Here is a 16,936-nt window from a genome sequence, read left to right on the forward strand (position 1 = left end):
CACGACGTGCGCTCCATTTATGGGAAACCAATTAATGACGCTACATCTCACTTTGCAATGATTGGTTGGCGAGGCAAATTCCAATTGTGTGTAAACAAGAACACCCAATAAAAATAGAAAAAAAACGAAGAACATAAGAAAAGGTGAAGAACAGAAACAACAATATTGAGGTAAGTGCGGAGGATGTTAGGGTGTTGTGTTTAAATTGAGAATCGCAATTTACGATGGCTACGTCGTGTGATGATGCAGGGATAGAGGGGGTCTAAGTGAATGCCCCCACTACACCTGCATCATCACACGAAGGAACTTTGTCTATTTAAAAAAAAAAAAGCTTAAATTGTGTTTGTGCGCTGTACCTGTTCATTTTCTTTTCAGGAACGTTGGAGTCCTCTAGCATTAACTAAAGATTTCCTGCACTCAACGTCAGCTCTTGCGTTAGGCTTTTTTTTTGGCCACGTTCATGTATTTATTGTTTTATTTAAAATTGGTTTGGCACCAATGTACTTAAAATCGTATGTATTTCAGAATTTGGCAGCAACATTAATAATAATAATTATACAACGCTAATGATATATGGTACACTTGATCTTATACCATGAAGAAAGAAAGAAAATGCACTTAATTAGGCATAGGTGCTCATTGTGGTACTTTATTACTAATTTAACTCAAATACTTTCCACTGACTTGTTTATTACATAATTCCTGAATGCATTAATTCTCTAATCTGATATAGTCATCAGTCTATTGCATTGAAGTGTATGTTCAATGACTTAAGTCAACTGGACTAAATAAAAATGCATTAGGAGGCAGGAAAATGTCCATTTTTCTGAGGTGTATTCCTGACTTGAGTTGTACAGTCGTAGCTGATAAGAAAGGGTCCAATCCTTTACTAATGTGCAATCAAACTACAACTTCTTCCTGGACATTTTTACTTGTTTGTTTTTGCAATGTCAAAAAGTATAAATGAAGGGATTGCTGCAGTCCCATTGACATGATGGACTATAGAGTCATCAATAGAGGCATGGTTGGTGCTGCTGATCAGTTAGGAGGGCCACAACGGAAACTTTGCTTACGGCCCCCAGAAGATCAGGGCCGGCTCCCCTGCTCCTAAGTGACAAAGTAAGTGCATTGCATTTCTTAGACATGCTGCAGTCGTCGTGTTGAGGAACTATTTTTGCTAAATTTGTCTCCTTCGGAGAAAAAGCGGAAAAATGTCGATGAAGCAGGGTCGCGGGAGGGTGCTGGAGCCTATCCCAGCTGACTACGGGCGAAAGACGCACTACACCCTGAACTGGTTGCCAGTCAGTCACAGGGCAGAAATAGAATAGAATAGAATAGAAATCCCTTTATTGTCATTGTACTCAAGTGTGCAACGAGATTAGAGAAATAAAAAAAAAAAAAAAAAAAACACTGTGAGGGGGAGCTGTTAGCCGCTGCGTCCATGCGCGCCGCCATCTTGGAACCATCACTGAGTGGGAACTGCACCCACACTACCCGCACACAACTCAGGCGACCACTACACCAGTGACTATTTGCAAGCCATATGTAATATAATTAAAAAGTACTTCACCTACATTCACATAAAAAAAAATTTAAACATTCATCTGTGCAAACCTCTGGGTCACTTCAATACAATACAATACAACTTTATTTTTATAGTGCATTTCACAACAGCTGGAGCTGTGACACAACGCTTTCCATATGGTGTAATATAAATTCGCGGGAAATTAGAACACAAATTAAAAGACATAATTGATATCAGCAGAACAGAGACAGTATCATAAAGAATAAAAATGTGTCTTCATACGGGTTTTAAAAGTTCACGTCGAGGAGGCTTGCCGAACATTTAATGGAAGCTCATTCCATAGAGAAGGACCGGCAACAAAGAAGACGCGATCCCCCTGAGGCTGCGCTTACTCCGCGAAACCTCCAGCAGCATTTGGTCCACAGACCTGATACAGCGGGAAGGTGCGTAGGGGTGGAGGAGCTCAGAGAGGTACGCTGGGGCGAGGCCATTTAAGCTTTGAAGGCAAACAGAATTATCTTAACGCGAACTCTAAAGTGCACTGGGAGCCAGCCATTTAAGAACCGTCAAGATCCCAATGAAGAGAGCCTAAGATTGGGGTGATGTGATGCGTCATCCGAGCCTCAGTTAAAAGACGAGCAGCAGCTTTTCGCACCAGTTGGAGGAGCTTGAGGGAGGACTGGCTGACTCCAAAATAAAGTGCATTACAGTAATCTATTCTCAATGTAACAAAGGCAAGGATTACTGTTTCTAAGAGCTGCTGAGAAAGAAAGGGCTTCACTTTAGCAAGCTGCCAAAGATGAAAGAAGCTGGATTGAACCCCATCTAATTTAAAATCACTGTGGCTTTTTTTTCTGACAGCAGCAGAATATGTCAATTAAACCAAGGAAATGCTGTCAGTACAGTATCCATCAGTGTCTGCTCGGCATCTCCCGCCAGCTTGGTGGAGAGACTGCAGTACTACATCCCGTGGCCCAGCCTCCTCCTCCTCCTCCTCCTCCTCCTCCTTCTCCTCCTCACAGTGCTGGTCGCCATCCATCCGCTCCTCCTGTACCACAACAGATGGTGACAACAACATTACATCAAGCGGGGAGCCCAACAACACGCCGCAGCATCCTGTCCGTACAACAGGGGCCTTTCGTCAGCATGCTCGGAGGGCAGGACCGCGTGAGGCTGTGACTTCACGCGGCACCACAGGCACCAGCACCGGCAGCACCACGGCCACCGGAGGAAGCTTCTCGCCCGTCTCCGTCGAGTGGGGAAGATGGCCGCTATGAAAATATTAACCAGTGGAGGGCTCTTCCTGGCGTTCTGCGCGCTGGGGCTGCTCGCTATAGCCATTTGCACCGACTACTGGTACGAGACGGACGCGAGGAGGCACCGAGAGAGGTGTAAAAACTACGCCAACAAGCGCAACGACCCGGGCTACATCTACATCTCCAACCACAACCTCCCACTCCAGATGCCTCCGAAGAGGAGAGGAGGCGGCCCGGAGGCTGCTCCTCTCTTCAGGGGTAAGCGACACTTTGTGGCCGCTGCCTCCGCGATGGAGTCCCACTGCAGTCGCCAGTTCAACTCAACGGTGTCCGGCCTTTGGAGGAAATGCCACCGGGAGGGATTCGACCTTGAGACCGAGGACCTTATTTACAAAGGTAAACATGGGCAGCATCCTTGCCGTCTGTCCTGTGAGGAGCAGGCCGCGATGCTCGGCTAAATGAGCACACTCGCACCTTCAGATTGACAACACAAACACGGCGTGGCCCTGCAGGCTCTGGTGAAAACCTCATTTGACTCGTTTGCCAATCAAATTTGATGGTGATGTCTCATCAAGACGTATCATTCCTCTGCCCAAAATGCTCTTGATCATCTTATTTGGAGTCCTGCTAAAAACTAGAGACACTTTGCAAATATGCTTAATAGAAAGGTGCACCTATTTCCCCTGGAACCTAAGCAAAGAAAAACAATAACAAAACTTAAAGACACATGTTCCAGGCAAACTACGGCTTTGTGGCCACATGCGGCCCGTTAAACGTTTTAATCCGGCCCACTGAACTTGAAAAAAAAAAAAAAGAATAAATTAATTAGTTTCATAAATGTGGCACGTTGGGCGACTGGTTAGCATGATGGCCTCACAGTGCAGCGGCCGTGGGATCGATTCCGGCTCCGGCCTTCCAATGTGAAGTTAGCATGTTGTCCCCGTGCATGGGTGGGTTTTCTCCGGTTCTCTGGTTTCCTCCCACATTCAGAGAACATGCTTGGCAGATTGAGTGGACAGTGGACACTCTAAATTGGCCCTAGGTGTGAGTGTTAGAGCGGATGGTTGTTGGTCTTTGTGTGTCCTGCGATTGGCTGGCAACCAGTTCAGGTTGTACCTGCTCTAATGCCCGAAGTCAGCTAGGATAGGCTTCAGCACCCTCACAACCCCAGTGAGGAAAAGAAGAACAGATAATGGATGGATAGTTCAATAAGTAATGGTACATGTTAATTCTGTTAAGGAGCGTGCACAAGTGATGTGCAGGGTCTCCAATAAAACGCACTCCACAGAATGGCTCGCTGCCACTGTGACTTTCTTACACTGGTCGTTGTTGACTTTTGGCACTGGAAAAACAAATTGAATAGAAGTGGCTGGACAAATACATCTGCACCGTTTTTTGAAATGAAGACAGTGGGATATTGATGTTGATGATGATATCCTGAAAGATAGCAGAACTTTCAGTGTTGTCAAATAGAAATTGAATAAATAGCTAAATATTGTGGTGTGTCAAACGCTTATATTTTGTTGTAATACTTTGTTCATTTTCATTTAAAATGAAAGCATATGTTTTCTCTGTATACTAGATGTATTTTTTTTTCTCAGATGAGGTTAAGTTAACAAAACACTCTATCGACCTGCTCCTGGTCCGGCCCCTCTGTCAAATTTTTGAACCCTTTGTGGCCCATGAATCCAAAAGTTTCACCACCCCTGGTCCTGAACAATGTGTTTTTTTACTGTAAATTCCTAAAACAATCCATCATTGTGCATAAGAATGACAATTTCGCTTTCGCCAGTTTGTTATAGAATCATCACAATAAAATATGCGGCAACCACGTTTCTAGGACGGACTTCAAGCTGACCAGAGACAGCTATGCACATTTTTTTTTAGAAAAGCCTAATGCAAATATATTTGCATTTCAGCTACTATCTTGTCTCAAAAAGGTGTTGTTATGGAATATTGACCACATACAGTATATTCATCATATTCCTTTGAGGCTAGCCTCTATGGCAGAGGTCACCAACGTGCTGCCCGCGGGATCACATGAGTAGCCATTGGGACAGTTCTAAAAATAGCTCCCCAGTGATGGGACATTGCGGTTTAGTAAGAAGTGAAAATATAAACACTGACAAAGATTTGTAGAAATAAACCGCTTCATGTCGATATTTATCTTATCTTATCTTACTATTTAGTGTGAGAAATCATTTACATGATCAGTGTCTTCAACACTCTAAATTAATATAATTCATTATTAATAATACCACATAACGGCACAATTTCTGATCATTTCTTCCCTCAAGTGCAAAGATTGTTGGAGTTCTTGCAGGAACAAGATTAATCATTCACAGAGGCTTCTTGGTCACAGAGTTGCATTGCCAACTCTTTATATAATAAGACTTTTGATGGTTTCTGGAAATAATTAAAAACACAACTGGAACATTAGAGTGGGGGGGAATGAGTCACATTGTTTGTATAATGTCAAAGAAATGTGTCCCGTGGCGCGCAAATTTGCTCATTGCAAAAATGGTATTTTGTGTATGCCTTACAATCTTACCATGTGATACGTTGGTTGTTTTTTAAAAACATTTAAAGTAGAAAAATATATATTTTGTGAGATGGTGTTTCTCAAGCAGTAACCTATCATTCAACATGAACTAAAATATGAAAAAAAAGTTGGAGTTTTTGTTGACAAGATTTTTTTCTAATAAAATTTTAACCTCTAACATGCTGAAAATGTAGTTTCCTCAAAAATGTTCTATCATCTGGTGGGTCGGGACCCAGCTAGTAAAAAGCAAAATGTATTTGTATTCTGATTTTATTGAGCATTTTTGGTTGTATAGTAAAAAAATGATTTGAAACATTGAAAAATATAAACTACTGTATACGTATTTTAAAAGCTGTTTTTTTTTTACCCGCAAAAGGCTTTTTTGTTCTTAATATCCATCAAAGTGGGTCGCCAACTTATAACAACAAAAAAATGCTGGTCTCTGTTTGACGAGCGAATCACTTTTCTAAGGATGAAATGTGTTTAAGAATTGTAATAAATGTCCACACTTTTTATTTAGATTAATCCAGGATGTATTTTGCGCAATAGTTCACTCTTTCTTTGTTTCACCAGGAATAATTCAAAGATGTACCCCAGTAAAGTATCACTACACTTCGTCCATCCTTCCACGAAATTTGCCCGTCAACATCACCAAGACCATACGGCAGGATGAATGGCATGCACTTCGTGAGTAACAATTTGTTGTATTTTTATGAAGAGTTGCTTTTTTTCCTCTCTCTTTTTTGACATTCAGCATTGAGCTTTTTGGCTTTGAGCACATTCCACAGGATGTGATGACCAATGCAAGCAGAATTCTGTTATTTCTCCCACATTAAATTTAATTGACAATTGTTCTCATGTTATTCTTAATCCAAAGGAAAAAACGAATTCACATGTTCTGCTCAGCCATGTTTTTCATGTCCGTGTCCCATAGTGCTGGTGTTTTGTACAAATGGGATGGATGAATGTTAAATAATTGTCTGCCTCTCCACTGAATCATCTAAGCATGAGGTGGTATTTACTGTCGGATGATCTTTAGTTGCAGGCAAATGCAGAAAAAAAAACATGTTTTTGTTAGGGTGGTGAATTGTGGCACTGTGACCATGAAATTTGAACTTGATATGGTTTTCAGGCATGCTTTCATTTGTACACCATAGCTGTTTCCCTGTGCCTTGATACTCATCATTCTGAGATTATTTATCTATTTTTTTATTTATATATATTATAAACTATTGCCGGCATTTCCGGACTATAAAACGCACATGTATGTAAGCCGCAGCAACTCATTTAAATAAAAAAAAAAAAGATGTACATGCCGCACCAGGCTATACGCCGCAGTTTTTTATGTTGAAAAAATTAGTTGTTAACTACATGTACAGAATGATTTTGTACTGTGAATGCTCATAAAGGTACATAAACAGATTGTTAAAACAGTGTCTTTTAACACGGCAACAAATTAAATTAAAACAGAACAGACCCAAGATGTAAAACAATCAAGACTTATTTCACGTATTTTCTATTTTCTTTCTAGAACAATAGAGCACCCCTACCGGTGAAAAAAAAAAATCCACAGAAAAGCCGCACCGCTGTATTAGCCACAGGGTTCAAAATCTAGGACAAAAGTAGCGGCATATAGTCCGGAAAATACGGTATTATTGATATTAGCACTGGAGAGGGGAGCTCTCCAATCTCGTTGTCCACTGAGTATAATCACAATAAAGGGCATTCTGATTCTGATTCTGATTCACACTAAAACAAAGGCAAGGTGCATGATTAATTAACGATCTCATATCTTGAAGTTATTTATATGAAGAACAAGACAAGACAGGTAAATTACACAAAAGTATTGCTGCTTGAAGTCCCAGAAAGTTGCCAATCGTTCTTTTTCTATATCTATACCGTTTCTCTTTCTATTCACACTCTCCAGCTGATGTGTGTACATTTTAAGTATTGTCCGTATTTTGGTACATAAATCACAGAATTCCAACTCAATGCGGCCGTAATGCTCATTGTTCTGGATATTATTTTTTTTTTAAATGCAGTGTCCCGCATTAGCTCCAATACACTGACCAGTACACCAAATTTCATAAATGAATGTGATGAAAGACAGCTGGGATCAGCTCCAGCTCGCCCGCGGTCCTCTTGAGGATAAGCGCTTCAGATAATGGATGAATGGATGGTCACGCAGGCAACATTCCCACATTCAAGTCTCCAAGCTCTGCCAGCTCCACTTTGCAATATTTAAAACGACATTTTCTCTTCTTTCAGTCTAAAATGACCACAAACCATTAGCATCTTAATCTCCATGTAGGTAGCGTCCGCAGTTCCCAAACTTTAGTTCAAATATGTTCGTTTAAATTACTAAAAACTGTTTGTTTGTTTCGACTAATTCTTGTGGTCGATACAACCGAGTTGGTCGACTTGTTTTCCCAAGCCAAAACTAATCCTCATCTCCATGGCACCAAATAAGATACACTTCTGACTATCATATCAATCGAGGACGAAGAGAAAGTTGGGGAAGCCATGCTCAGTGCTCATGCTGTCATGACAGACATGTAGACGTGAAACACCAAAATCAGTTATTGGGTGATACGGTACACTTGTCACATAGGGCTGACTGGAACCGCATAATTGTGGAGTCTAACCAATTTTGAACTGCAAAAAAAAAAAATAAGGTCATAGGACAGCAAATTAATTCTCAAGTCACCACATATATCGCTCGAAAGAATGGGCCTATAAGGTTAAAATTACTTATATAATAAATAGTTTGATACGATATAACCTTTATTAGTCCTAAAAAGGGGAAATTGGCTTTGTTTCATCAGCAATAGTCAATACAAGAAATGAAAAATGCATGCAGGAGAAGACATTTGTACAATAAGTAGAAACAAAAGAAACAAAAGTTGCTTAAACTTTTGTGATCTGAGTGGCGCAAGTTCACTTTAGTTTCACTTTTCAGCAAAAGGTGAGATGAGAATGTTGAAAGAAAAAAAAGAAAGAAAGAAGGCTGGTGCAGTTTAAAATAGGGCTGTGACGATAATTCGATATAGATATGTATCGCGATAGTTGGGTGAGTGATATCAAGAGAAAATGGTATTGATAAATTATCGTTCACCCCAAAAAAAAAGCAGATTCGACCTATCGCTGCCCAACTCACAAACTCCCTCCCATTGAGGAAATACAACCTGAGGTTTACGCATACGCCGCTGAGCTAGTGTGACTCAAAACAAAACAAAAAAAAAAAGGTGGTGTATGGTGGACCGGCCGACTTGAGGGGAGAGGCAGGCTTGCTTCATAGTTAAGCCGATAACAAGCACCCTCCCTGGACACGCACGGGACGAAACGGCTCGTCGCTCTTCGCACACGAGAGCTCGGTCGCAAGGGAGTCCGGAGTGCGTTGTACATTTTAAAATAAAACTAATCGGAATTCCCTTTTTTATTTTCAACAGTAAAAAAAAAAAGAAGAAAATAATAATAATAATAATAATAATAATAATAATAATTCAATATATATTGATATTGAACAAAATGACATTCATGCGTCAAGAAACAATTGACTGAGTTTGTTGAATTTACTTAAAAAACAAAGCTACGAATATTGGTTGCACGCATTAAAATCATGTTTCTCCAACATGAATATTGCTTGAAGTATGAAAAAATGCGGAAAAATGATAAATGTTGGAGCAACCTTTCAATTGGGGCGAGGGGTGTGATCTAAGATGCTGCTGTGGCAAGATCAAACGCGCTGCTGGATCGACCCAGGGGAAAAATGCTAAAATATTACCCAACAGGTCATGCATTTTTTTAATTCATTTTCTGACAAACATTGTCAGAGTCAGTCTCGTTGCTGTGCGGCCACTTCATGAAATGGTGGTGACTTTTGTGAAAGCTCAAACAACATTGCAAGCAGACACTGTCATCAATCGCTTGCACGCCGATTGCAACTTCACTTTGAATGCCCTCTTTACACCGATGTCCTGAGTTTGGAGTTCCTTTGTCGGGTCTGATGATGGCAAGCTCCGAGTTCATTTGCTGCACGATAGAGTATACCCGTGCCTATTGGGGGCGTGCCTTTAGTCTCCTCTTTCACGCGCATCCCTTAAGACTGTTAAATGCACCTTAGAGTCGTAAAATTCCGGTATTTATTTTTTAACTTTCATTCAAGATTTTTATTTTTTTTTTTTTTTGAAAACCTTGTGAAAATACAGACACACATGAGTGTAAATGTGTATACACTGAGCTTCCACTGATGGACTAAACTAATGTGTAGACAGACAAAAACAGCAATTTGGTAACCCAGTTCACATTATTAGGTGGTACAGTGTGTCTTTACAAAGTGCTTGTTGTGTATGGAAGCCCAAATGAGCCAAAATTAAATAAATAAAAAAACACGTTTAAATAAATTCTATGAAAAATTATTCTGCTGAAAAACAACATTATGAAATCAGAATGCCATTTTTGGTAAGGGACATTATTTGGTAAAATAAAATACTTTGTAAAAATGGTTTATTATTTTATAAAATCTTGGAAAAGAAATAAAAGTTTATTATTTAAAAAGTGAATAGGAATAAGCATTATGGAATATTTTATAATAAATATTATCCAACAATAAAAAAAAATTAAAAAAATTAAAAATAATATTACTTTATTTTACAATTTAATGGCCATATATACTTGTCTGTTATCAAAATGTTTTTTATTTCAAAATTACTACGTTTTCATTCTTGTATTTTTGATAATTTTGGGCTTCCATAGAGGTAGACACGTGCGCTTGCTTGGTATAAAAAATAGTGGACATATGCTGATGTTAGCAGGTTATTTGCATTTGAATTGGGCCACCATTTTGTCGTTAGATGTGTCAATCTTGACAATAGTTTCAAATGTTTCATTGTATAATTCACTTGATTATGAAGTTCAGCGTGCTGTAGGCTGAGACTCGGTGCGGGAGGAACCACCAGGCTCGGCAGTCACACTCTCCGTTAATTTAGACATGACATGCAACCTCCACAATACTGTATCGTGTTATTATAAGTTGCACTGAGGTGACACTTCATATAGTCTAACAAAGTAAAGCCACACAGTTCTTCAGTAGTCCCAAAAAATTCTTCAGGTTGGCGGACAAGGTACCATAACGGGGAACCAAAAATAAGAGAATAGTCGGTTTTTTTTTTAATCGCTTCTTGAGACTTGATGCCAAACCCTTAGTATATCTCACTGGCTAAATTGTCTCACAAATGACCATTGAGTTTTTATCAGTACCACCCAAAATGAATTTTAACCCGGATTTTTCGGGTTGGCGGGTTTTAATTTAGAGTCCTGGGTAACCGTAAGAGCAAATGACATTTCAACGATCAAATAAAAGCAGCTGTTTTGCATTAAGTTTAATTCTGGCAATTAAAAAAGCAGCAGTTATTGAAATCTCTTGATTTACTACGATAAAGTTGACTCGCAGCTACTACGTCTAAGCAACCACCTGTTTCGAACGTTGCTGCTGTCATTTTGTCAAATGCATTTGGCTAAGAAAATAGAAATGTTCTGTTGGATTTCTGCTTTTGCATTCATTCAAACGTATACATTAGCAACACATCAACACTTTTTACACATTTATGAGTCGCTCCAAATATGCGCTCCAACCATGGGGGGGTTCTTTGGATGGACCCATTACCAAAGTCTTTGCATCCACAAAGTTTAATTTGATCCTACTTGACACAAAGTGGAAATTTACGTGAAACGAGTAATCATTTAGCCACGCAGACGGTTTACGTCAGCTTATGGCCTTTTCAGACTGCACCACTTTGTTGTTCCTGACGGTTGTGCATGGGAGCATGAGTTGAAATGCTACGTATACTTTCCAGTATTTCACGTCACGCTTGTCTGCGACACATCCTTCCGCTCAAAATGAGGCTACACACCAGTTGTCGTATTGGCATTACGAGGAGCGCTTGCCTCATCTCCCCCAAACATTTGTAGCCTTTCCCACCTGGCTGCTCGATGGAAATTTTGGTCTTAACTAGGGTTGGGCATTGTATGAATCAGATTCCTGTTCTTCAATTTGATTGCGGTTCCAAACAATTTTCAATTCAGATTTTTTTTTTTTTTAAAAAGGTCAAAACTAACCATAGTAAATCATCTGAACTTCTCTGGTCTTTAATTTCCTGAGTTTGTATGAGCACTTTAGCTCACTTCCAAATCCCCAAAAGATGCATGTTGGGTTCAAATAAGAGTCTGAAGAACCCAAAGGTGTGACCGTGAGTTTAAATAATTCTCAGTATTTGTCCTGCGATCAGCTGACAACCAGTCCCGTGTCCCTAATGAAAAGATGTGTTGACAATGGATGGCTCCAAGTATAAAATAAGTGTATCCATGCAACATCATAATAACGTATAACCTGTGGAACATATAAAAAAGTTGTTTTTTGGTTAGGAAAATCTATTGCAAAATACTGACTTCCACACTTTGTAATGGACAGTAACAAAAGTATTCGTACGCTATGTGATCCAACTATAATTGGAGTGAAAGCTAAAGTTCACATGAATAAGTGTGTAACCTTGTCATCTCTTTTTGCAGATCTAAGAAGAATGACGGCTGGCTTTGTTGGTATGGCTGTCTCCATAATTCTTTTTGGCTGGATAATTGGAGTGCTGGGATGCTGCCAACAGCATGACCTCATGCAATATGTAGCTGGGCTACTCTTTCTCATGGGAGGTACTGTTTGCAAACATTTGCGCATATTTACACAAACACTGACCCAGCCACAACATGATGACCACTTGCTCTATGTAACGATTGCAAATAAATTTGCTGTATAAACGAAGGTGATTTTACTCACGTTCATTTTTCTGATTAGCGAACAACTTGACTCAATTGTACTATGAGCTGTTCCTGATACGTCCGCATCTTTCTTCTAACTAATTGACGTGATCAAAATATTGCACTCGGCTCTCGTATGATACAGTACTTAAGCACAACACCGCAAAATGTCCACGTCAATGTCACCGCCTTTGAGATGTCTCTAAAAATCTGAATTTTCAAATAAACGTTGTATTAATAGTATGAAGTAGATGATGAGCTGTTGCAAATCTATTTTGTTGTTCTAAAAAACAAATGAATTAATTTATTGCAAGCAGACAATGTACAGTACATGTAAAGGGTAAAATATGTGAGCTAGCTGACGGGGTAGACGATGACAGGTGGACATTTTTGGCATTTTATGGAGCAAATGATTTAGCTAGTGAGTGGACTGTGAATTGTTTTTCAAATGCATTCCAATTTTTTTTAACAATTTTAATGTCAACTGATTTTTCTTGATCATGACGTGGACACTGCGCAATTAATATGCTAAAAATTAGGAATCGTAATTGTAAATTATTTACACTGCATGAGCCACTGTTAAAGCAACAAGATTTATTTCCCATTGTAATGAATGGAAATGCAATTAATCCGCTCCAGCCCTAACATTTCACTTACTATTATTATTACCAGTATGTGGGTAAAAGTACGAAATATGCAATTTAGAAGAAATAAGTGAAAACACACTAGAAAATCAAACACTAAATATTTATTTCTCACTAACTTGACAGAGCAAAGGAAAAAGGGGGAGAGGAATAAAGCTCCTCCATTGAAAAAGAATATCGTCTTCCATAATAACATGGAGGAAATCAAATTTAAGTGTTTCTTATTATGTCTGATTCTTTTCTAATTCATTGGTTGATTGGCAAACCAATTCAAGCAAACAGAAGATTAATTCACTGCAAATTTATTTTGATCCTTTTTATAATTTTACGATTGCCTTGCTCACCAGTGAGTGCTTTCTTTGTCTGTCTGATAAAATTTAAAACAAGAAAATAACAACATAATTTGAGGGGATTTAAAAGATGCAAGTGCATCAACTCGATCCGACTTGAATTGTTCCACTTTGAAATATATTGATCTACGTATCAAATTGTCTTTTATTGGAGAGGTATACCTAAAGTACTGACAAATTCATTCAAATGGATGTAAAATGAAAACAAAAAAGTAATTACATCATACCTTTGCGAACTGAGCCTTACCATATGGAATCAAATCGTAATCCCACTGAGTCAAACCAAATCGACTTTCAAATCAGTCTGTCCTTGAATCGTTTTGCGCACCACGTACTGAGAATCGTATCAAATCGTCTTTTGTGGAAAAATGCACACCTCTTATTGCCTGGTTACAAAAGGCAAGAAGAAGAGTGCAGATCTTACTGCTCCTGAATGACAAGCGCTTCCAATAACACATAGCAGCTTCCCTCCTCTTCGGAGCCATTCTGTCTGTTCAGCGCTTTATTTCCGGGTTTGTCAAAAGTTCAACGTGTCTGTCAACACAGACCAGCTTGCACATTTATTCAATGCGGCCACTTCTGGCATCTGTGATTGGGTGCCTGTACAATATTGTACGTCGGTGGAATTTTCACATCATGACAACATGTAGGGACGGGATGTACTGTGCACCAAAATGAACCATTTGTGACTGGATGATCAAAAATGGAAGTGGAACTTCAGATTAAATATGCAAAAACGTTGTTTCCGCGATAAGCCGCAGATGAATAGAACTAGTTTTCAAGTTGACAACGATGCATGTTCCCAATGATGGTTACGTAGCGAGAGAGGAAACACAACATAGATCCATCGGCTCGTCCATGCCAAGACACAAATTGTGCATTTTTACAAGAAACCAATCACTTTTAAACTCTTGTTAAATTGTAAGCAACCTGAAGTTGAAGTTAATCTAGTTGAATTTCATTCATCTAACAAATTGGATTTTGCAACAAAAGCAAAAAAGAGCATTGATGACATCTAAAAGGTCAATTTATTTGGAATATTTGAGGCAGAATAAAGATAAAAAATCATTTTCAAGGCATTGGTGGCCAAACCCAGATAATGTGCACAAAAAAATTCATTAATTTAAAAATTAAAATTAAATCTTTTGAAAGCATTGCGTGAGGTTGATGAAATTGGCAAGTGTAGTAATAGATTGTGCATTAAACCCTCGCATATATGCAGTTCGGCATTCACTCATTCACCTTCTTGCCGAATAATTTTTGTAACTTATCTGTTATTCACTGTTTGGTCTTAGCTAATTAATTGTAATTCCCCTACATAATGTACAATTATTGGGTGGGGATGCACATTTAAGTTTGCATCTAACTGGTCAAATTCAGATAGAAACATAAAATTATTTCGTGACTTTTTAACATAAATATTTCATTGAGAAGCACTGGTGTATCATGAGATAAATCTCCATTTCCTATTAATATCCACTTTCTTGAAAGGGTGAGTTAACTCATTGTTTTATGAAGACGTTTGTTCAGATGTTGTCAGGCAGAGCTTTGCTTTTGTGACGTTGTCAAAGGCTTGTTGCATGGCGGGGGTGTCACATGATCGTGCACTTTGAAGTACGCGAGTATCTTAATCAATGCCAGGGTTAGATTAGTGATTTCATCTATTTCTTAACTAGTTTTATGTTGACGTGAGTGTGCAATTGCAATATAAGGAAAAATACAACTTGAACGAATCACACCATAAAAGTTATCCAAGTTATTTTTTTAAACTTCCTATAAAGTTGTCATTTTGACATTTTGAGGATTCCGCCTGACAGCGACGGAATACAGAAAGCAAAACAAGTCTAGTTCAAATCTCACTAGATTTGCGGTTGTCTCAAGCGATGTTACGCACGATGAGGTCTTGTTTGACTTTTGAGGCAAAATGTCATTAAATTAAAAAATGACCTATCGGTCTATGCGACTTTGGAGGTTCCTTGGTTTTCAAACACAGGACACCGGCTCATTTTGTGGATTTAAATGAGACAGTTTACAGTCAATGAATGTCCGGAAGACAATTGTCCCACGAAATCAGGGACCTTGAAAAATGTATTTTGTGTGTCTCTTCACAGGAACATGCTGCATCATCTCCTTGTGCACATGCGTGGCTGGAATCAACTTTGAGTTATCCCGCTACCCTCGCAACATGTACGGCCTTCCTGAGGACATTGGCCATGGCTATGGCTGGTCCATGTTTTGTGCCTGGGGCGGCCTCGGCCTTACTCTGCTGGCTGGGTTCCTCTGCACCTTGGCCCCCTCCCTCAGCACGCCGGCCCGCACGACAACCCACAAGCCGAGACACGAGAACGGAACCGTGTAACCACCGAGCACACGAACTTCACTCTTGAAAACTTGGATGTTCGAATCTTACAACCATTTTTGTCTCATCACCATCTCACCGTGCACTCAACATTTTTTCATCCCTCTCAGTGTTCATTGTGCCTGAGTTGTGATCGCACACATTCTGGAGCAAAGATCCAACAGACATTAAACACAAGTTCTTGAACACACCCTAAAGGAGCTCCAGGGACACCAAGAGTGCAACTTATTGTCTTCGGCGCTCATAGCACAAGGTTTTTTGATGTTGTCCTTTTTGACATGCTGACTTTATGGCAAACTGAAGGTGACTGTTTTACAATGGTGCTCTCCTAAGTCCATTTGCTACACACACACACACACACACACACACAAAGACACACTCGTCCAGGCGCACACAGACCCATGCAGACAGACACCAGCTTTTCCACATGCTCATTTTCTGCTGATGAATCATGGGAGAAATCATCCAAACACACATTTTTTGCAAATCAAAAAAAAAAATGAGGCCAGAACATCCCGTCAGCCTTGCTCTTTTCAGTAGAGTGCAGTGTGCTGTTATTGTTTGCAATAGGAGGAAAAAGAAATCTGCCAATGACCGCCCATTGCTTACCATTTGTGTAGCACATTGATATCAAACATTTGCCCCGAGCAATGTTAGATATCTGCGTTCCCTGCTGGTGGAATCACGTGGTGTGGGCAAAATACACATGACTAAATTTGCATCAAAAGCAAAAACCATATGATCATCTCTTAAAAGATTTGTGTGTGCAATTGCATCTCTATGTAGACTAAGATACAATGTTTATGTAAAGTAGATTTTCAATAAGGTTGTTTATATCTGTGTGTGTTGAAACAATGATGCCTGACAGTATGGAAGTGCGGGCTCAGCAGGATGCTGTGAAAGATTTGTGCTCGAGAGATGAATCCATTGTAGGATTCAGCAACATGGTGGCATTTGGAAGTTTTTTGGGGTGAGGAGGAAGTGAAATGTGTAACTGCTGGGCTTGGACTTCATGCTGCTGCGCGCTTACAGCTCTTGACAGAGCCAGTTGTTTGCTGACAGCTTAATTGTAATATGACAAGAGAAATGAGAAAGCTGAAAATTCAGACGCTGCGTTGTTAACACTCACAATTTCAAGTACTTGTTTTAGGAAGAAAAAAAAGTGCTTTGTAGTGTTTTAGTGTTGCCACACACACACAAAAAAAAAGATTTGAAAACAATGACCAGAGTGTCCTTAATACTGTGTTGACTCAACAGGATCCTTAGCAGCTGAAATGGAACAAGCAGCAAGTGTTTTTTTTTTTGTTTTTTTTAATACTAAAGTACAACTGTCAACATGTTGGTTCCTATCTAATGAATCATCAGACGCTGAAGTATTAGCAAGATATTTTTTTCATCATTTTATTCAACCATAATTCAGTTGATTGGAGAAAAAAAACAAACCAGTTGA

General features: G+C 39.4%; 1 protein-coding gene across 1 annotated transcript; it reads left to right on the plus strand.

The window, feature by feature from the left end:
* The first annotated feature begins 2,518 nt into the window (after positions 1–2,518).
* tmem276b (transmembrane protein 276b) lies at positions 2,519–16,613 on the plus strand. The gene is made up of 4 exons (XM_088297068.1): positions 2,519–3,177; positions 5,897–6,010; positions 11,891–12,028; positions 15,239–16,613. The coding sequence occupies exons 1-4, from the start codon at positions 2,790–2,792 to the stop codon at positions 15,484–15,486; spliced, it is 888 nt and encodes a 295-aa protein (XP_088153194.1). The 5' UTR covers positions 2,519–2,789; the 3' UTR covers positions 15,487–16,613.
* Positions 16,614–16,936: the final 323 nt, after the last annotated feature.

This window comes from Idiotropiscis lumnitzeri, chromosome 5, assembly GCF_059441095.1.
Source record: "Idiotropiscis lumnitzeri isolate Australia: NSW breed Sydney's pygmy pipehorse chromosome 5, RoL_Ilum_1.0, whole genome shotgun sequence".
Classification (NCBI taxonomy): domain Eukaryota; kingdom Metazoa; phylum Chordata; class Actinopteri; order Syngnathiformes; family Syngnathidae; genus Idiotropiscis; species Idiotropiscis lumnitzeri.